The following is a 23,655-nucleotide window of genomic DNA, read 5'->3' on the forward strand; positions in this document are numbered from 1 at the left end:
TTATGAGCAATGCTGCTCTGAACATACGTATACAAATATACACATATATTTTATGTGTACAGATGTTTTCATTTCTCTTGGGTATGTATCTAGAAGTGAGATTGCTGGATATGGTATAACTCTATGCTTAACTCTTTGAGGAACTATCAGATTATTTTCCAAAGTGGCTGTACTGTTTTACATTCCCACCAGCAGTGTGTGAGGTGATTTCTCCACATCCTTGCCGACACTTATTATTATCTGTCTTTTTGATTACAGCCATCTTAGTAGGTGTGAAGTGGTATCTCACTGTGGTTTTGCTTTGCATTTCCCCAATGACTAATGATATTGAAAATCTTTTTATATCTTCATCAATATTTAACATATTTTTATTGCATCAGTGCTTTTATTTTAAAACATTTATATGTTGAGCAATATATTAAAGTCAATATGTTCTTAAATATAACAAATATATTTAATAGCACAAGCAGTACTTGGCTGCTATTAAACTAAATATACAGAAATAGTTGTCCTAATCAATAAAATGAAGTACAGTCAGACTCTTCATATTGTATTTGTTTATACCCAGTCACCTAAGTGTTTCTCTCATTTAACTGACATGTTTTTATTTAAATATAATCAATTTCTGTCCTCAAGAATGCCAATCAGGTGCAGCCACTACAGAAAATAGTATGAAGATTCATCAAAAAACTAAAAATAGAACTGCATGATCCAGCAATTCCACTTCCAGGTATTTACCTGAAGAAAACAAAATCACTGTCTTGAAAAGGTATCTGCACCCTCATTTTCACTGCAGCATTATTTACAACAGTCAAAACAAGGAAACAACTGAAGTGTCCACTAACAAATGAATGGATAAAGAAGATGTGATACACACACTCACGCACACACGCATGCACACACACACAAGAATATTACTCAGCCATAAAAAAGGAAATCTTGCCATTTAACACATGAATGGAGCTTGAGCGCATTATGCTATGTGAAATAAGTCAGAGAAAGACAAATACTATATGATCTCACTTACATGAGTAATCAAAAATTTTTTTTCTTCAAAATTGAACTAAAAGATACAGAGAACAGATTGGGGGTTGTGGGGGCGGGGGAAGGTGAGGGCTGTGAATGAAATGGGTGAAGGTGGTCAAGCTTCAAGAGAACCTTCTTATTTGAGTATTCCAGATTTAGTGAACAAATCCACCTCCATTTTCATCTGAATTACCTAAACCTTTGTCTTTACCAATTAAATAGCTCCAATTTTTTAAAGGTCTACGTTTCCACCTATAATCATTTTAATCCAATTATTATTCCAATTAAAGCTTTCTACATGGTTGTATATAACTAGAGCACAATCCTCTCACACTTCCAATACCATTCCTTCCTTCTTTACTGGATGTGGTATTCATTCATTCAAGCACCTTTTGGATATAAGCGCTTGTGCCAGATGCTAAGAGAATGTGAGGTATAGTCCCTGTCTGAGAAAAATACCATCCAGTATAACTTTTTAAACAAAACTGGACTTTACTAAATGTTCTTTATGGTTTACTGCGGCTTTAATTCCATGGCTGATTCTAATATTGTACAATTACTTTATTGTGGTTTCGGTTTCATTTCCTGAACACACGCATAATCTAGTACTTTAATACCAAAGCTCGGGCTTGCCTGGTGGCGCAGTGGTTAAGAATCCACCTGCCGATGCAGGGGACACGGGTTTGAGCCCTGGTCAGGCAAGACCCCACATGCCATGGAGCAACTAAGCCCGTGGCCCACAACTACTGAGCCTGTGCTCTAGACCTGGCGAGCCACAACTACTGAGCCTGTGCCCTAGAGCCCACGAGCCACAACTACTGAGGCCTGCGTGCCTAGAGCCTGTGCTCCGCAACAAAAGAAGCCACTGCAGTGAGAACCCCACGCACCACAACGAAGAGTAGCCCCCACTCAACACAACTAGAGAAAGCCCGCGCATAGCAACGAAGACCCAACACAGCCAAAAATAAATAAATAAAATAAACTTATTTAAAAAATATACTAAAGCTCTCTTAAGTTCTGAGAGACCTTTCTCCAAATTATTTCCATAATTTTATTAACACTTAAAAACAATGATTAAAAAGAATAAAACACTTAAATGTTTAAAAAGTGTAAAACTTATTCTCTGAAAGCTACAAAACACTGTTGAAAGAAATTAAAGACCTAAATTAAAGGAAACACATCCCATGTTCATAGAGGATAAGACTGAATACTATTAAGATGGCAATGCTCCTCAAACTGACCTACAGATTCAAGGCAATCGCTATTAAAATCACAGCTCTCTTTTTGGCAGATATTGAGAAGCTGATCCTAAAATTCAAATGGAAATTCAATGGACCCTGAATAGCCAAAACAATCTTATAAAAGAACAAAATTGGAAGACTCACTCTTCCCAATTTCAAAGCTACAGTAATCAAGACAGTGCGTTAGTAGCATAAGAATAGACATATAGATGAATAGAAAAGAACTGAGAATCCAGAAATAAACCCATATGCCTATAGTCAACTGATTTTCAACAAGGTTGCCAAGACCATTCAAAGGGAAACAATAGTCTTTTCAACAAATAGTACTGGGGGCAATTGGATACACACATGCAAAAGAATGACACACCACAGACTGCACACCATAGACAAAAATTAACTCAAAATGGATCAAAGACCTAAATGTAAGAGCCAAGACTATAAAACTCCCAGAAGAAAACATAGGTGTAAATCTTTGTGATCTTGGATTAGGCAGCAGTTTCTTAAATATGACACAAAGCATAGGCAACAACAACAAAAAAGATAAAGTAGACTTCAAGAAAATTAAAAACATTTGTACATCAAAAGACACTACCAAGAAAGTGAAAAGACGGCTCACAGAACAGGATAAAATTTTGGCAAATCATATATCTAATAAGGGACTTGTATAAAGAATACATAAAGAACTCTTACAATTCAACAATGAAAAGACAAATAATTTTAAAATGAGCTAAGGGCTTCCCTGGTGGTGCAGTGGTTGAGAGTCGGCCTGCCGATGCAGGGGACGCGGGTTCGTGCCCCGATCCGGGAAGATCCCGCATGCCGCGGAGCGGCTGGGCCCGTGAGCCATGGCCGCTGGGCCTGCGCGTCCAGAGCCTGTGCTCTGCGACGGGAGAGGCTGCAACGGTGAGGGGCCCGCATACCGCAAAAAAAAAAAAAAAAAAAAAAAATAGCCAAGCCTTGAACAGACATTTCTCCAAAGAAGATATATTAATGGCCAATAAACATATGAAAAGATGCTCAACATCATTAGTCATTAGGTAAATATAAATCAAAACCACAGGAGACTGCTTCATACCCAACTAGAGATAGCTATAATCAAAAAGTTAAGAGTAAGTGTTGACAAGAATGTGGAGAAATCAAAACCCTCATACATTGCTGCTGAAAATGTGAAATGGTGCAGCCACTGCAGAAAGCAGTTTGGCAGTTCCTCCAAAAGTTAAATATAGAGTTACCATATGATCCAGCAATTCCACTCCTTGGCATATACCCAAGAGAAATGAAACACCTGTACACACAAAAACTTCTACACAAACGTTCATAATAGCCAAAATAACCCAAATGTCCATCAACTAATAAATGAATGGATAAACACAGTAGTATGTATCCATCTAATGGAATATTATCCACCCATAAAAAGAAATGAAATACTGATACATGCTACAACATGAATGAACCTTGAAAACATTATGCTAAGTGAAACAAGAAGTCACAAAAGACCACATATTATATGATTTCTTTTATATGAAATGTCTAGAATAGGCAAATTCATAGAGACAAAAAGCAGATGAGTGGCTACCAGGAGCTGGGGATGTGGGAGGGAATGGGGAATGACCGCTAAATGAGTAAGGGGTTTCTTTTTGGGGTGATGAAAATGTTCTGGAATTATATACTGGTGCTGGTTACACAACACTGTAAATGGACTATAACTCACTGAATTATACACTTTAAAACTGTTAAAATGGGGACTTCCCTGGTGGCGCAGTGGTTAAGAATCCACATGCCAATGCAGGGGACACGGGTTCGATCCCTGGTCCAGGAAGATCCCACATGTCATGGAGTAACTAAGCCAATGTGCCACAACTGCTGAGCCTGCGCTCTAGAGCCTGCAAGCCGCAACTACTGAGCCCATGAGCTGCAACTACTGAAGCCCGTGCACTCTAGGGCCTGCGTGCCACAACTACTGAGTCTGTGTGCTGCAACTAATGAAGCCCACGTGCCTAGAGCCCGTGCTCCACAACAAGAGAAGCCACTGCAACGAGAAGCCCATGCACCTCAACGAAGAGTAGCCCCTGCTCACTGCAAATAGAGAAAGCCCACACATAGCGACAAAGACCCAATGCAGCCAAAAATAAAAAATAAAAAATAAAAAAAATATTTTTAACTGTTAAAATGATAAAATTTATGTTCTATGAACTTCACCTCAATTAAAATAAAAAGATAATCAGGAACCAAGTCTTTAAGAATGTGGATTTCACCCTAAAGCCCATGGACACCATTATAGGATTTTTAAGTAAGCAATATGATTAGATTTGTATTTTAGGAAGATTAATCCTGCACAACATAGTGCTGTGAATGCCTAAACCTTAGTATATAAATTTAGCAACATCTGATGTGGGTGTTCAGAAGCTTATGCATAGTAATAAAATCCTGGTTTCTTGCTACATCTTGAGTAAGTATGTTTGCCAAATAACTTACCTGTAGATATAAATTTTATTTTACTTATTTAACAAATACTTATAGTGCTTACTATGCGCCAAGCATTATTCCAAGTTCTTTAGAAATATTAACTCATCTAATCCTCATAACAAATATATGAGTTTACTATCTCCTCTTTATAGAAGAACAAACTGAGTCAAGAAAGGTTAAGTAACTTGCCTAAAATCACACAGCTATTAAGTAATGTGTGTTTTTGAAACTGGGTTTCTATTCACAAGTCAGATAAATAAGTGGGACTTTGATTTACTTATTATTATCTCTACCACTTTTAATTTCTAAGAAAAACTTCATATTCTTCAATTTCAACTCTTCTGTTTATTTGTTCTCAATTCACTATGCACTAAATTTTTTTTTCTGTGCAGAATTTACAGTGTTGATTGTATCCATTCTTGTGAAGTCTGATTGAAAAACATTCTCAAGAAAGTTATTTTTTAGTTTTTATTTACTATATACTATAAACATGTTATTTATGTTTACTATAACAGAGTAGTAATTTGGTTAACTAATTACTTTCTGTTCTTCAACTACTTCATTACTCAGTTTTTTAAAGTAATGAGTTTTTTAAAGGAATTAAGTTGTAATTTTATCCAAAGCATGTTATTCAAATATTATATATAAATTTTCATCCTGTACTCAACATTATAGGTAAAAATAAACTAAGAAAATAAAAAGTTCTTCAAAAATAATTTTAAAGTTATAAAATTCAACTATATGTTTATATTTCCCATTCATTCACTCTACATTAGCCTAATAGTCTAGAGAGTATGACCTAACAATAAAAATGAAAAAGGAATATAGAAAAAAGTCTTGGAGGTCACAATACAATTTTATAAAAATTTACTCAAGTAAACTTTTGATTTACAGTGTTTCTAAAGTAATTATAACTGCCCATTATCTAGGCACTTATAAATTGAGCCTATAATGTTCACAAGTTATAAATTTATAACTTGTGAACATTAATTTAGTATCATTAATTACCATTTACAGTAGTATTTTTACAGTTAAGCACAAGATAGTACTCACTTACATGGGACAGAAAGCTCATATTGTTTTTACCTAATTTATGCTTAACCTACAGAAATCATCAGAGTACAAATAAGTACATACCCCCTACCTACATACTCTTCAGCTCTATAACCCTCTGAAGACTTAAACTATTTTAAAAAGAAAGTTTAAAGTTTTAAACTTCATTTTACAGTTATTAAGTATGGGGGCAAACTATATGGTCAGGTATACTTCGCACAAAAGTATTTTCCTATTAACAAATAGGAACTTCATATTAACTTCATTCTTCATTCCAGATTGAATTACAAAACCCTTTAAAACTCTGTGTTATCACTGTTTATTTACATACAATCTCTTTTACTAAACTATAAGCAATATGTGGCCAGGATATATGGGTGAATTCACTTTGAGTGAATGAATAATATTATTATTATATTATTACTAAGTAATACTATAACTATAATATAATAATATTATGACTAAGTAACCTATAACCTTGCATATAAGCATAAAAAATCATCTCTAAAAAACTATACTTGGCTACATTATAGAATATAGGAATATATAAGAGAATAAAAAATGCCTTATTAACTTTATGTCCTATAAAAAACTAGTTTTCCTTTCTAGAAGGTTATGGTGGTTGAACAACAAAAGTTAAAGAGAAAAGAGTACACACTGTATACTGTAAATATAGTGAGTACTGTATAAATCCATTTAAACAAAATTCTAAAAAAAGGCAAAAGTAATCTTTCGTAAGGAAAAACAGATCAGTTTTCCTGAGGGGCTGGAGTGGGCAGAATTTACTGCAAAAGATCAAGAGGTAGCTTAACGGGATGACTGAAATGTTCTGTATCTTGTCTGTAGTGATTACACAAATGTATACACCTGTTAAAAACTCAAGGAACACTTGAAATGGGTGTACCTGTGTACCTCTATAAGGATGGTTTGTTTTTCTAAAAGAGAGGGGAAAGAGAGAAAGGGTACAAGAAGTAACAGCAGAACCAACAAGCAAAATGTGGAGAGTACCATGAGAAAATGGAGACATGGGTAGAATGGGAAGATTGGGAAAAAAAAAGACAGACAGTGGAAAGAAGAACCAAAGTAAATTAATAGGGCCCTATGCAAAATATCACTATTCGTATAGCATTTCATAGTTTTCAAAATCCTCTAACATTATTTCAGTTACTCTTCCTCACAACTCTTAGGTAAGCAAGACTGATGACAATGTCTCTGCTGAAGAAAAGGAATGCTTACACGATTTTCCACATGGTCTCAAGGCTTAACTAGAATTAAAACGCAAATTTTCTACTGCCTAACAGAATTTTCAGGAAGTTCAAAAACAAACACCAACCACGACAATAAATAGAACTAACTCCCAATGGTCTATGAGTACTGCTTTTTCTGTTGCTCATCTCTTCTCAGGTTTAGTTACGCTCTGAAACATACCAGCAGAAATAGGGTGCAATGACTTCTATGCTTCCATAAAACTACTTCCAAAGAAATCAAGAGCCCCACGGCATCTTCCGTTTTTAAAGCAGTTCTCCTTAGGTGGTAGCTTGCTTACCCTTCCCCTTCCTTTTCACTTTTGAGCACCATCAACAGTCAAAACAGAGGTGGTTCAACCAGCAGTGTGCTTCAGCTAAATCTTAAAGACATGCACCAAAGCCAGGAAATGATTTGCTAATTTTGAGTGCTAAAATATTCCTAAAAAGGGTCATCATCATAATCTTTACTGATTTTTATGTGTGGCTTATAGAAGTTCTCTCCTTACTTTATGGGAACTGTTAAGCTAAAGAAATCTACACAAAGTACTCTTTATATACCATCTGAACAGTGGTGTAATCTTTTTAGGGCCTGAAGTGTAAATGCCAATTATCAAATGTTTGTATTGTAAGAAAGTAAGTATAAACTCAAAACTCTGGGGTAAAATAGTCAAGTTTCAAATACCAGCCTCCTCCACTAGCTATGTAACCTTAAGAAAATCAGTGAATCCCTCTGTACCTCAGTTTCCTCGTTTATGAAATAGGGATACTGATACTATCTCACAGGACTTTTCTGAGGAATAAACGTGGAAAACATCTGTAAAATGCTGGTACACACAAATTGCTCAAAAAATGACTTCAATTATTACTAACACTGAATTTATTATTCTTTCTTCTCTTTACCAACACTTTCTTTTGACATGTCCTACAAAGACTGCTTTACATAGATTTTTTTAACTAAAACTAAATTTATAAAGATAAGAGTAATCAACTTGGCTATTTATTAGTAACTTTTCTGTTCTTGTCTCACTTTCAAAACCAAGTACCAAATTTACTAAAGGACTAATAATAACATTTCTGAATGGGAAAGAAATGATAAGGATTCATGGCTGGCCAGCAGTAATAATCAGTACCTACTTATCAAGTAAATATTAAAAATAAAAGCAAGAGAAAAAATCTATTTTAAGTTATTAAGAATAAATAAAAGTAACTGAAAAATCTCATGTATCACATATTTAGTTCAAACCATCAAAAATATAGACCCTTCATCACAACAGCAGGTTTTATTTACATTTGGAAGCTGAAATCATTACCTGTAGTTAATCCATAGACTATTTCTACCTTTTCATTCAAATACATGTTTATAATTAGTGTATTATACCTCATTAGTTTTTTAACCTTAATTTTTATTAAGGCAACAGTAAATAAAAGACGTGACTCTCTTTCACGTAATTTGAAATAAAATCTTAGCAACAAGGAAAGAGCGTAAGATAATAAGCAACATATCTATTGAAGAAAGTCTTTTACCTCTTATAACGTTAGCAGAATTATCCTGTCACTACATAATCAGGCCCAACTGATATCTCAGATTAATTTGATCTTTATTTTTTTTCTAATTACCTGTTATTCTTAATAGAAAATAATCTGATGGGTCAACTTTTTCTAATAAAAAGTGGCTATTTTTATATATAACATTGATCACAATAAGAAATGTTTATCTGTACTACCATTTTCAAGTTTTAGGGGACTCCTGGAAGAAATACAGTAGAGTCAAGAATGAATCAAGAGCAGACCAAGGACCATCTGATTAAATACGAATTTCTATCCTCTTATTGTAACAAGCAATAGAATTCCAGTATTGAATAAAAATAAAAATTAAAAAAGCAGAGTTTAGGAAGAGACACAAAAACAAATGATAGTGGGCTTCCCTGGGGGCACAGTGGTTAAGAGTCCGCCTGCCGATGCAGGGGACACGGGTTCGTGCCCCGGTCCGGGAAGATCCCACATGCCGCGGAGTGGCTAGGCCCGTGAGCCATGGCCACTGAGCCTGCACGTCCGGAGACTGTGCTCCGCAACGGGAGAGGCCACAACAGTGAGAGGCCCGCGTACCGCAAAAAAAAAAAAAAAAAAAAAAAAAAAAATGATAGGAAATCAGAGAGAGATGGATCCTAGAAGCAAAAAGTTGGCATGAACTAGGTATGATTCTGTCATATGTTTGAAACTCATTTCCATAATTATTAGGTATGGACCGATAGAGAAAATAGATACTAAACAAGAAAAGAATCCAATAGATTACTTTTAATGTTAAATACTTTCACAAAGTCCTTTCCAGTAAGATATCTTCATACATTTCATCATGTAAGAGTTAATGGCCTGGGGCTTCCCTGGTGGCGCAGTGGTTGAGAATCTGCCTGCCAATGCAGGGTACACGGGTTCGAGCCCTGGTCTGGGAAGATCCCACATGCCGCGGAGCAACTGGGCCCGTGAACCACAACTACTGAGCCTGCACGTCTGGAGCCTGTGCTCTGCAACAAGAGAGGCCGCGACAGTGAGAGGCCCGCGCACCACGATGAAGAGTGGACCCCACTCGCCGCAACTAGAGAAAGCCCGAGTGCAGCAACGAAGACCCAACGCAGCCGAAAGTAAATAAATAAATAAAATAAATTTATGGAAAAAAAGAAGAGTTAATGGCTTAACTACCTTATGAACACAGGCCCTAGGAAAGAAATAAATCAGGCTTAATGGCAATTCAGAAATATTCCATAAAATCAGTAAAAAAAACTGTTACTATTTTTAGGATTTTCTTTTTTTTTTTTTTTTTTTTTTTGCGTTACGTGGGCCTCTCACTGTTGTGGCCTCTCCTGTTGTGGAGCACAGGCTCCAGACGTGCAGGCTCAGCGGCCATGGCTCACGGGCCCAGCCGCTCCGCGGCATGTGGGATCTTCCCGGACCGGGGCACGAACCTGCGTCCCCTGCATCGGCAGGCGGACTCTCAACCACTGCGCCACCAGGGAAGCCCTAGGATTTTCATTTTTGAACTATAAAGTAAAATTATGCATGGTACAATATCAAACAAATTGACAGTAGTTAAAAAAAAAGTTTATTTTCCCCTAACTCAATGTAATATTTCATTTTCTTTTAATTTGATCCATATGTAATTTCTTAACTCATTTTTAAAAGCATTTAAAAATTTTAATCCATTGTTTTTATTACTTCTTCCAATTTGCTTATATTATTTTTCCTGTTTTATCTGATTTTTCTACCGTCTTATCTTACATCTCTATAGGTATTTCTAGAATGACCTCTTATTATTTGCTTATTTAGTTTAATTTTTAATCTGTTTTTATATAGCAAACCATATATGCCAAAAATCAACATTTTTTAATACAGAAAGTGTAAGAAATGGCACCCTTTTTTTTTTTCCTGTAGTTGAACATTTTTTCCAGGCACTCCAAAGAAGAACCCTAGCCTTAAAGTCTGAACACTGTAAGTGTAAACCATTTTATTTTTAAAAAAATATATACAAACTACCTTCTTTAAAGAAGGTACGGAAAATGCAAAAATAGAATCAAAAAGTAAAAATCTGTAGCATATACTTTTGTCCAGGACTTTTTTATATGTAAGCTATTTTTAATATAATTGCAACAATATCTTTTATTTACTTATTTTATTAGGAGTTTCACATGTAATTATGGGGTCACCAGAAACATTATTTTAATGGCTACATATCATTACATTAAATAGCTAGACCGTTTTCCCATTGCCAGGCAATCACCAAATTAAATAAAACGGTATTAGCAGAACTATGCAGGGTGACCGATGTTAACTAGACTTATTATGGTGATCACTTCCCAATATATATAAGTATCAAATCACTGTTTTGAATTTGAAACTAACATAATGTAATATGTCAAATATATCTCAAGTTAAAAAAAAAAAAGAAAAAAGAAACGAATTTCCTATTCTTGAAAAGGGGGAGAGGGAGTAGAAGGACCAGCATTGATATGAAAGATAAACACGAACTGAATAGTAAAGAGATTTAAAATCTATTTTTGAAGCTAAATACCCAACTGTAGGTTTTCCAACCTTGTCTTCCTTAAAAGAAAACAAAAAACACTTTAATTTGTAAAACCTATGTTCTCTAAAAAGTTTAACAAATTTTATGATAATAATTAAATTCCCTTCACACTGGGCTGAGGTTTTAGTTATTAGATAGAAATCTAGACTACTGGACTTCCCTGATGGTGCAGTAGTTAAGAATCTGCCTGCCAACGCAGCGGACACGGGTTCGATCCCTGGTCGGGGAAGATCCTACATGCCACAGAACAACTAAGCCCGTGTACCACAACTGCTGAGCCTGCGTGACTAGAGCTCCTGCTCCACAACAAGATAAGCCACCGTAATGAGAAGCCCGCGCACCACAATGAAGTGTAACCCCCACTTGCCACAACTAGAGAGAGCCTGCGCGCAGCAACGAAGACCCAACACGGGAGTGGGGGGGGATTAAACCGTTAAAAAATACTTTGTTAAAAAAAAAGAAAAAAGAAACCTAGACTACTGACGTAAAGCATATAGACATAAATATTACTAGACAATACTTCATATTATATATCATAGAGAGTCAGTACAGTATAGTACTTAAGAGCACAGATTCTGAAGTGAGACTACCTGAGCTGGAATCTTGGCTCTACAACTTACCAGCTGTGTGACTCTAGGTAAGTTACTGAAACTCCCTATGCCTCCTTAGCTTCCTCATCTGTGAAATGGGGTAATAGTAATGATCTCAAACAGCTGTTATGAGAATTCAGTGAGTTCATATTTGTAAAGTTCCTGGCACATAGTAGAAACTATATAGATGGCTGTTTAAATTTTAAAAATTTTAAATTTAATTTTTAAAATTTAGCTAACATTTATAGTTTACTATATACCAGGTTAAATGCTTTACATGAATTTGCCTCAAATAATCTTAACAACACCTCTGATGAAGATACTATTATTGCCCCCATTTAAAAAAGAGAAAATTGAAGCACAGAAAGATTAAATGACTAAGCTGAGGTCACACACAAACGTCAAACAAGGATATGAACCCAAGTCTGACCACATAACCTACAAACTTAGCACAGATTGCTCTTATACACTAGGAGCAGCAGCCTCCTGCTGTACTATATCCTGCTGAAATAAATTAGAATTTTTTGTATTTCCTGGAATAGAGTATTTTAAAAAGTAATATAAAAAAATCACTACAATACAGAAGTATTTATACATGAAATGATTATGATGTCTGGTATTTGCTTTAAAATAATACAGCTTGGGGGGAAGAGAGAGGATTAAAAAAACAAGAGTAGACATACTTTGATAGCTATTAAAGTTTGGTGATGGGTACCACCAAACCCATAAATAAATAAATAAACCCATAAAACCATAAATAAATAAAATGATGTGTTCATCATTTTATTCTCTCCACTTCTGTGTATTCTTTAAAATGTCTATAATAAAAGGTTGAAAATAGAAATAGGGTACATAGATTAAATCCTTTCATCACACAAGCAAACAACTTTCTTATGATACCTTGTATCAAAGATATAAGAGAACATGACATAGTTGATACTTATACATTTTACAATTTATATATAATCAATAAAGGGTGGTCTTACTTTAAATAACTGAGTATCCTCTCAACCAAAATGAAAAATTAGTGAAAGTATTTTGGCATAAAGATGTAAATATACATACTAGATTGTTGCCTGAATTTTCATCAACTTGTTAAAAATATTTGCTTAAATAATTAACACTCGGGTTTTTTTTTCTTATCTTTCTCCTGCCTGATAATCTCTATGATTATAACACTCTGGTTTGCTGCCCAGAAAATGGATGAGTTTTTGTACAGACAAATATAACTCTACAACATGGTCACAAATTGAACAATACAAATAGAAACAACAAATCTACTTCACTAAGAAACACTTCTAAAAATTCCTTGCCTCAAACTGTAGTTAATTTTCACACTAATATATACCATAGGTATATATATACCTATGGACTTTTTATAAGTATAAATATAATCAATAATTAATCTGAGAACTTTTATATGCTTTAAATTATAGTTAAAACAATTTAGCTGATACTAAAGGAAAAAAAATTTATTAAGCCAGACACTATACTAGGCATTTTCATACACATTAGCTCACTAAATTTAAGAGATTATATACATTTTTATAAAAGAACATTAAAGTTTAGAGAGGTAAAATCACTTGCCCAAGGTCACAGAGCTAAAGGTCACAAGTAGCTAAATTGGTATTCAAATTTAAGCTTAATTACAAAACCCACTTTTTCCCTTGACACCTACACTCAAGTCAAACTTAAATATTTAGGGCCTTTTTTAAGTGGATGATAAAATGCTTACGTTACTGGTTACATATATATTTTACAGTGGCCGCCTGGCTTTGGGTAAAGAGCACCAACTACAACACAAAAGCACTGTCTGTTTCTACTACCGTATGATTTTTTTCCCCCAAGTCTCTTAATTTCAGCCTCAGGTTACTCATCTTTATAATAGGAAAATTAATATCCTTGCTGTCCAGTTCCCAGGATTACATGATTCAAAATGACATACGTGAAATCACTTCAAAAACTGCAAAAACAACAAGTAGTCCTTTTTTTGGCTTAAAATGCTAAAAACCCAGAATAATGTTTTCTAAAGTAATTGTCAGCTGTTTAAATTATTCTACACATTCTAACATTTCCAGAACTTTCTGAAACCCTTTTTTCTAAGCATAGCTCAATCATCATCTCTATTACTTGGCTTTCCTTATCCTTAAAAATGATGCAAGAGTAATGACATCAATGCTTTTGTAATAAATAATTAATATGCCATTCTGAAATGCTCAGCATATGAAAGTTCTAAATTCTGACTTTCAAAACTAAATATGTGTTTGGTGTCACTCTTTTAGTTATGTTCATGATCTTAATGTTTGAGCCTTTTCATATTCAGTTTGTTTTGTAAAAAACTAGAATCAAGATATGGAATTCTAAAGTAGAATACCCAACACATAATTTTTAATAGTTTTGTGGGGGGTTTTCCCAAGGCTTCTCGAAACAGATACAATAGCTAACAAGGACATCAAACACAGTAACAAAATCCACTAAAACATTCAGCTGCTCTAAAAGAAGGATCAGGCTCTTTAGGAGAAAACTAGATTGTATGAGTTTGCAAAGTTTAACACTTTCTCATTTAAACTCCATTTCAGAGAAAGCCTTTGCATACTCACACAATATGCTTTAAAATGGCACTTTGCTGACCTTCCAATAGTCCAGCTCTATGAAAATTCTGTGATGGGTGTAACTTCAGAGAATCTGAAAAACACAAAAAGCATTAAGTACTTTTTATGCTGAATGACTTAAAAAAAAAAAAAGCCAAGGATAGCATACATCTCTTATATAATTGTCACGTATTTTTAAGAGCTGAAGTCCCTATTTGTGAATATATTCTCGGCAAAAGAAGGCTGAATTGCCTCTACACTGGTCTCTATACTAAACTTAGATTTTCATAAAGCATTTGTTTCATGGAAAATTATCTGATGATTACTGCACAAACGGTGTTAATGTCTTGACTATTCTTAGCACCCAAATGTACCACATTAGCCCTTCTCTAAGAATCACCTCTAGATATCGTCTCTTCCTTTCTGACACTCAAAACTACAATATTTCCAAACTACTTCAGGATGGTGACTGCCAACTAAAGTCATCAGAGCAACAGACAATGGCTACAGTTACTAAGTAGGACTCTGTGTACAAACTCAATCGTCAGTCTATAAAGTCCAGCACCTTCCAGAGAAAACCACCTCACTCTGATTCACTTCAACGATTTTAAATACACGAATGCGAAGCTGAAGACCCCCTTTTTGCAAGGGATGGAATCAGCGGATGGATACATCAAATCAAAAACTGAAGAAACCCTGAATTTCTCAGGAAGGAGGTTCACAATGGCACACAATGTTTTTTTTAACATGGTAAAATGAATAGCTAATAGCCCAGTTATGTCTTTTGCCCCCTCCCAGTGATTTAAAAAGTGACTAAGAGTGCAGTGGGAGCATTTTGGTTTGATGGCCCTTGCACAAGGAACCTGTTCTAACACATTCTTGTGGTGTCCAGTATAGGAATTTAACCCCAGTAGAGATCAGCTCAAGTGTTAATATTTTATATCCCGGGAATCCCCTTCGGGCCTTAGCCAGAAGAGTTTTAAAACGGGAAACTGCGTCCGATGCCCCCTCCCTGCAAGGAGCCCTTGAACGGCAACGAAAGAGAAAATTCTCAAAGGACAGCGACTGTGCCTGAGCTGGTACCCCTGGGACAGGAGAGGAATAAAACTAATCCAGAGAGAGCACCCCTCTCTTTGTAAAACAGAGGCAGAAGTAAGTAATTAGAATGCCACAGAAGTGCAAAGAGAGGAAAAAAAGAAAGAACGAAAAGGAAAGAAAATTCGGGCTCTTTCCAGCCATAAGATGACGAGGAAAGAAGGACGCCTGGTCGAGGGGGGCCGTCCCAACAAGGGGAGGGAGTGGACTAGGCCGGAGGGAGACGACGGCACAAACAACCTGGAGAGGGAGAAAAATGGTGACCCTGAACCCAGAACCCGCTCCAGGCTACGCCACCCGTTCGTTTGGGGGCAACTTTGCCGGGGACGATGGTCCTGGTGAGAGGAGCCGCGGCGGCCGGATCGCGGCGGCCCCAGCGCGGGGCCCAGTCCGGGGTGATCCCCGAGCCGGGGAGGCCAGGGCCGGCCGCTCGAGGAGGGTGGCGGGGACCGACCGCCGAGGAGCGCTCAGAGCCACCGGGTCCGCAGAGACCCGGGGGCCGACGGCATTCGGGCCCCGTGCAGCCGGCGGCTCCGCGGGGGAGGGGCCGCCACTCCTCCCGGGCCCCTTCCACCAACCCCCGACCTCCTCGGCCTCTCCCCACTCCCCCAAGACAGGCCATCCCGGCAGGGGCTCGGCAGCCGCCCCCGACCGGGACCCCTCTGGCTCCGCGGGGCCGGGCCTCCCCGCCCCCACGCCCCAGCCCCCAGCCTGACTCACCTCGCGAGTACAGGGACTTGGGCGACTCCAGGTCTAGGTCCGCGCTGAGCAATGAGATGAAGTCCGAGGGCATCGCAGCTCGACCCAGCCCGGCCCGAGGGCAGCGGGAGGGGGGGAGCGGCGGTGGCGGCGGCACCTCCTCTCCGGGACCGCGGGCACCGAACCGGGGGCGGCAGGCGAGGGCGGCTGCCGCTGCCTCCTCTTCGAGGGCAGTGACTTCCACCGAGCCGAGGACCGAGGAAACGGAGGCGGGGTGGAGGGGAAACTCCACGGAGACTAATTTTCGGCGAGCCAGGAGGGGGGTTCAGGGCGGAAAGGGAGGGGGAGAGCCAACGGGTCCGTTTCGTGCTTCTCCTCAGCGAAAACTGACGGTCGCTGCCTCCACCGCCGCCGCCGCCGCCGCCGCCGCCGCCGCTGACAGGAATCTGAGCCCCGCCTCCCGCGGGGCACTGCGCAGGCGCGGGGGGGGGCGCCCCAGAGCGGGAAGAGCCCGGGCGGCGCCGGAGGGCGGAGCGGCGCACCACGGAACAGCGTCAACAAGGGCTTCGCTTCCTGCGAACAGCGGCCTGAGGCTGCTGTTCCCGAGCAGGGAAAGGGCCCCGCCGGCAGGGAGGGAGGGAGGCTGGGAGGCTGGGAGGCGTCCGCGCCTGGGGCCCCGGGGAGGGAAAAGGTATTTGCACCGACCTGGTGGCGGCGAGCCAAAGGCGGCCGGCCCAGCGCCGAGCTGAGCGTAGGAGGAGATAGACCTGGGGAGGGGGGGAGCCGACGCGTCTGCGAGAAGAGGGGAAAGACCCCAGAGCCGGAACGTCCTGGGTGGGCAGGCTTGGGGTCTCGCAGGGGAATGGAGTGTCGTCGCTTGCACAGTCACCACCCCTTTGGGGTTTGCATAGCAATGTCTGAATTGAGTTGGTCAAAAGGCTGTCAAACTCATTTCTTAATTAGGAAATGACGGACCATATCTTGAAGACCTCGCGTTATTGGTTGTTTTTTAATTAAAGTACCCTTTCCCCTTACCTTTGCCCTTCCCCTTTTTTCTCTCCCCCCTCCCCCAACCTTTAGGGGCTGAAAAAAAATTTTTTTTAAGTCTTTCTGATTGTGCTGGGATGGCCGGGTTTATTCGGTGTGGGAGATAAAAGTCGATTTAAAAATTGAATCATATTAATCCACGTGACTGTTGTAGAGGAAAAAAGCAAACTTAAAAACCATTCTTCCAAACGGTTTTCATTTTTTTACCTTTGGACTAGGCAAGGATGGGGGAAGAACACATTTGAGTTTTTGCTATTCTGTTCATGGCGGCCAAAAGTTTCCGTTGCAAAAACTGAAAATCCTCACCTACACCGCAGACCGTTTCCTGACTCTAATAGACTTCTGAGAAATTTTTAATCAAGTTATTAAAATATCAATTGGAGTGCAGGGTATGCTACTTGGGAATTTTAATCTTGTGTATAATATTGATGCCAGCGGTCACTGGGGCAACATTTTTAAGCTATTTGAGTTAGTTTATAAGTTTTATAAGTTTCTCTTATTTTATCTACAAAGATAGTTACAAAGCTTCAAAATTAGTGTTATGCATACATATGAACACACACACACAATTTATAGAGGCTTTCCCCTAGGAATTTGAGCAGTTCATCTGGACTTGGAGTGGCAGGGATGGGGGAGAAGCTCTCAGCAAAGGAGGCCCCTGTGCAGATGTCTCTGGGGTGGGTCCCTCTGCAAAGCTTTACCCGCAGACCTAGAATTTAAACTGGTGTCATCGGAGTCTACCTATCTTTCCATCTGAACATCTGAGTCAGGTTGCCCAGTTCCCTTTACTGCATTCTGTGTAGTAATCAACCCTGTGAACATTTTCTTCCTGTCAGAGGTAAGAAAGCTTTTCAGAACCACCCCAAGATGGCAAAGCAGAACAAGAAACTGTCCTCAAATCTACATCACCACTGTACGCTGTTGTAACAAGTCCCAACAGAAGTCCCTTCAAAACTGGTCCGAGTCCCACTCATTTAAGAGAGGAAGATTCAGGGCTTCCCCGGTGGCGCAGTGGTTGAGAGTCCGTCTGCCGATGCAGGGGACACGGGTTCGTGCCCCGGTCCGGGAAGATCCCGCATGCTGCGGAGCGGCTGGGCCTGTGAGCCATGGCCACTGAGCCTGTGCGTCCGGAGCCTGTGCTCCGCAACGGGAGAGGCCACAACAGTGAGAGGCCCACATACCGAAAAAAAAAAAAAAAAGAGAGAGGAAGATTCAAACCCCACATTGCCCAACGGGCTAAGGCCTAGGCCAAAGCTTTTGAATCTGAGTAGGTGTAAACACCTGTTGGAGACCTCCCCCCTCCATTAGTCAATATATAATGTGAGGAGAGGAAATTGCAATGCACCAGGCAAAACCCCAATACAAAAAAAAAAATGGGGTGAGTCACTCTGAGTATCCCTCTTCCCCAGACCTATGTAATCATTCAACAAACTTAGGGTATAGGAAATCCCCATTGCTGTTCTGACTCTAATTAACAAGTCAAGAATTGGCAAGGCCTCTTCCTTCCCCTTTCCCTCAACACTTCTCTGCCCTTTTGTGATTTTTTTTTTCCCCAGGACTGATGCTTTGTTGTTTATGTTAATCAGATTTCCCCTGATTAAGTAAGAGCAAAGTGAATAGGGGTCTCCCAAAGAGTGACTTGACCTAGACTGTGAATTCCAGGGATTCTTTAAGCTCAGGCCCCACTCCATCAAACCCTGCATCAAGCAGAGACTATATCTAAATGAATATTTGAAAATTCAATGGTTAACTCCACCTCCCATCCTTTTACAGAGATACGTTTTTTGGAAAAAGTGCTTAAATGGATAGTTTTCATGGTCTTGCTTCGCAATAGCATAGAGACCCAGATTTTCCGTTTGTACTTAAATTTTCAGTGACTGAAAACACACATAAATTCATTAGTAAACAGTGTTTGCTCTGCTCTGATCACAAAATACAATATGATCTTCCTGATATTCAGGGTTACCAAAAATAACTATCTGATCATTGTGTCTTTAGTAAATTACATGCTACCTCAAGTTCCAATGATATTTCCTTCTCTGGTCATAAATATCTCATTTGCTTCCCCTTCTATATGATATTAGAAATAATCTTATTTTATATTTTAAAAACCACCCTATCACCAAATCGTATACCTTCATAAAACTTTATGCACAACGAAAAGTAAAACTTTAAGCATATAAACTTTGGAAATCTCCTCTCACTGAAAATTACAATAGTCATGGAACAAAACATAAAGCAGATTTAGTAGTTTGTAGAATTTCTTTACGTTACTTCCCAATTGTTGTATCACATTCCGTAGTTATTTTATTAAAAAGTCACAAGAAGCCCAGATTCAACTACAAGGTTGTGTAAATTGTGCAATAGAGTGGCAGTTCTTATATTGATGGTGTGTTCTTTAATCCTTCCTGGACCTGTTTAGGCCCTTAGTGAATTGTGTAGCTGGATCTGCTCTCAATGAAAGAGGTTCAAATATCAACCACTGAAAAGGAATTAAACAAACTCATACAGAACAGAGGAATGTGTTGTCACAAGATCTACAGAATCTTCATCATTGTAATACAATTAAGGCTGTTGAAATAATTTTAGTCACATGTACATTGTAGAGAACCTGCTAAACAAACACGAAACCTGAAAGGAAAATTTCTAGAGAGATTCGAGTCATAGACCAAAAAAACGTTTAGACCACAAATTATCTTTGCCCCACCTTGGGAACACTCCTTAATAATGGAGAATTGGAACTGCCCTGGTGGCGCAATGGTTAAGAATCTGCCTGTCAATGCAGGGGACAAGGGTTCGATCCCTGGTCTGGGAAGATCCCACATGCTGTGGAGCAACTAAGCCCATGTGCCACAACTACTGAGCCTGCGCTCTAGAGCCCACAAGCCACAACTACTGAAGCCTACGTGCCTAGAGCCTGTGCTCTGCAACAAGAGAAGCCCCCGCAATGAGAAGCCTGTGCACTGCAACAAAGAGCAGCCCCTGCTCACTGCAACTAGAGAAAGGCTGCGCGCAGCAATGAAAACCCAACGCAGCCAAAAATAAATAAATAAATAATTTAAAAAAGATAATGGAGAATTGATAGTGGTGGGAAATAGCAGTGACTAAATTTGTGCTAAAATTGCAACCAAATTCTTATTTGATTGTGTTTATGTGTCAATTTTCACCCTTAGAATGTGTTCTAGCAAATATTTCTGAAGACGAAATTTGTTTCCATAGTTTTGCCATTGAGTTAAGAATATTCTCACTTCTTACATCTTTCAAAGTGCCCAAATCTGATAATCAAGCATCTAATTCACTTTGATGAAGTACTTTGGCACTTTATGAGTTGGTTGGTCTGAGTCGGAGTTTTCATTTGAAGTCTCATGGAAACAAAAGTCTCTCAAGATCTAGAATGATTGCAAGTCCTGAGATACAGTGCAATCAGTTTGAATCCAGCGGACTTAGCAGTGAGAAAGGAGGTAAATGCCAGAGGGATTCAAAGGGTGGATTAGGGAGGAGAAATTCTAATGGGAAAATAGAAACCCCTGAGTGAATTAAACCAAGAAAGGAAGACATCTCTAGGTCATCCCATCCCAACAGTAGGCGGGTTAGACTTATGCAAACTGCACAAGTTCTTATTCACACTGGTCTTGATACCACCACCTATGTTTGCTATGGTGCTCTTTCCACATCTAATTATAATATATATTGAGTCTAGTAACCCTACCTCAGCTGTAATATTAGTTTGACCAAGAGTACAAATTAGAAGTGGTTTTACAATTTGCCATTGCCCTCTCTCAATTCATGGAGTTTTAACCTGAGGTCCATGTTCTTCAAGACATCTGTGATCTCCCTAAACTTGTATACAAATTTTTGCAACTGTGTACCTACATACATCTCTTTCTTTGGGATGAAAGTCTTTAACATTCATAAGCTTTCTTAAAAAGAAATCCATAACCTGGAAAAGATGAAAAAACATTCCTCCATATGAATTAAATCCATTCTTCCCTCTTTCCACACATGGGCTCCTGGAACTATGCTAGATACAGGAAACACGAAGATTTTTACAGAGACGAATATGAGAAGTTTACTCTCAGCCTGATGAGGGAGATGACCTGTAAGTAAACAAACTCACATTGTGACAGGTGCTAAGCTAGAGTTCTGTACAGGTATCTAGAAATAAATTATCCTTTTGCTTTCTTAGCTGATAGAGGGGAAAAGGAAGGAATGTCACCTAACACATCACTCTTTCTCCTCTGCCTGCTATACTCCACAGCTGATATCTCTTTACTCCAACCCCAATTTCCTAAAGTGGTTAAAAGAGGCTAGATAATTTCAGAGCAAAGTTGTAACATACAAATGTTTACATTGTGATGCATCACAGCTATTATGTGTTGATACAAATATTCCAAGAAATACCTGGAATTCATTGGACTTTGTCAGTAGATGGTCAAAGAAGCAGAGTGTCTTTTTTTTTCAGCTTTGCTGAGGATTATGGCTAAATACTTAGGTTAAGGATGCAATGATAAAATAGTTGAATTGGTCATCCACAACTAAGCTCCAGAATTAAAGGGCTAAGTTGAAGTTATTGGATAAACTAGACTGACTTTAGAAATAATATATTCCACCTAAGAAACATTTGTTTCAGCCGAATAGAGAAATGTGGACCGCTCCAGACATGGGAAGCGACACGCAAGGGATCTACCCACAGGTGTTAGAATCTAATTATAAAATATGAGGCTTAGAGAGAACATTCATTTATTTAGTCATTCAGTTTCTCTACCTGTAAAAATCCTACTTATCCTTCCAAGTCCAGCTCGGATATTAGTTCACCTGTGAATTCATCCTGAACCCTTCCAAGCAATATTAATTTTTCTCCCCTCTGGGCTCCCATAGCATTTTGTTCAAACTGTTAGTATAGCAATTATCACAGTAAATTACATTCATGGATCCCTCTCTAATATATTGTGAACACTGGTTGTACAGTCTCTAAGAATTATCAAAATAAATAAAACACATCCTTGCCCTAAATAACTTATAACTGATTGTGAGCACATAATGTAGCACCAAGACAGAATGAAACAAACTCTCTAATAAGCCATTTGTAGATATTTTAATAGGAGTTTGACACTGGGTACAGAGATGGATAGAATGAAAGGAGAAACTAAAAAAGTAAGAAAAGAGCAGAGGTGAAAGGCCTTAAACATTATGCCAAGGATTTTGTTCTTTATCCTATAGGCACTGGGGGGCCATTGAAAGTTTTTGAGGAGGGAAATGACCTGCCCGGAGCTCTATTTTAAGTAAATAACAGAGGCAGCAGTGTGGAGAGCAAATTGGCATCTGAGAGCCTGGAAAGAGAACCCAGGCAAGAGTGAATGAGGCCCTAAAGAGAAGAGTCTGAAAAAAATGGAAAGAAGGCGTTGTGTAGTATATATCGTGAAAGTAGAATTAGAGGAACTCAAAACTGCTTAAATGTTGAGTGAGGGAGAGAGAAATTCTGAGAATATTCAAGAAAAGGAGATAATGGGACAAAGGTTTGAAATATCCACCAATAGTTTCTTCATCATTGGAGCCCAATAAATTAACCTATCGAAAAAATATTTAACAGACATGCAAACACCACTAAACATGAATCACCCCAAGAGACTTTATACTTAGTTATCTAGAGCAGCAAAAACTCTAACCAGAAAAGAAATTATCCTGGATTTACTTCCTACCAGTAGGAAATCCAAGTAAACACAACTTGCTGAAACTCAGTAAAAGAGTAAACTGATAAGAAACAAATCTACATGAGCTTGCATTCCCAATTTTCACTCTAAACATACTTCAGCATTAACATTTAAGCCTTTAAATGCTTGCTTTCAGAGTAACTGCATATGGAAGAATTTCAAGAATCCTAAAGGCCAACAATTCTTCCGAAAAAAAGAAAAAAAAAGGCTTGTGGAAATAAAAAGCGCCATGATGTCTTTAAAGAGGATCAGTTTGCAAACCATCCATTCACGGAAGACTTGGGTAATAATGGACCTAAGGTTTACTCTGTAAGGCCTAGACCAAAAGCATTTAAAAGCCAGGTAAAAAACAGGCTAAGGGAACTCTGAACTTAGCCCTGATTGTCTGAACTGGAGCCATAGGGAACAAATAGATCATCTGCCCTTTATAGTTATTAAATAAGTATCCTTTTTGGGTGCAAGAGATATGAAAAGGGGGGAAATTCAGGAAGAGAAAAACAGAGAGAAAAACCCATGGAGGGTTGATCTAGTAGATTTCCCTCCAGAGGGAAAGAGGAAGATGTAACCTGTATCACTGCTCTTGAGCAGGTTCACCCTCAGCCCCAAATCTGACTTCGTCTGCAGAGTTGGGGGCCACCTTTAGAGTTCTCATTGCTTCTAGATAGACTTGGTATTTTCTCTGCAGTGTTCACATACCTCAGTGGTCAAAACCTACCCAAGGAGCATGTAATCACATGATCCAAGGAAATATCTGACAGATATGTATTTCTCATGGATGCACACACCTGTTTATGATAAGTCTATCAGAGGCTAT

General features: G+C 38.7%; 1 protein-coding gene across 3 annotated transcripts in view; it reads right to left on the minus strand.

Annotated features, from left to right (window-relative positions):
• Positions 1-16,177, minus strand: part of NFAT5 (nuclear factor of activated T cells 5) — a gene marked incomplete at both ends in the record, with an annotated part of 126,530 nt that extends 110,353 nt beyond the window's left edge. For 2 of the 3 annotated variants that reach the window (XM_079723164.1, XM_079723163.1), the window contains 2 exons: positions 14,330-14,383; positions 16,105-16,177. In XM_079723164.1, the coding sequence (XP_079579290.1) occupies positions 14,330-14,383; positions 16,105-16,177 (127 nt within the window). The remainder of the gene's footprint in view (positions 1-14,329; positions 14,384-16,104) is intronic. The other variant, XM_079723165.1, reaches the window with a different exon arrangement.
• Between the last annotated feature and the right edge of the window lie 7,478 nt (positions 16,178-23,655).

This window comes from Hyperoodon ampullatus (genome assembly GCF_949752795.1).
Source record: "Hyperoodon ampullatus genome assembly, chromosome: 18".
NCBI classification, from domain to species: Eukaryota; Metazoa; Chordata; class Mammalia; order Artiodactyla; family Ziphiidae; genus Hyperoodon; species Hyperoodon ampullatus.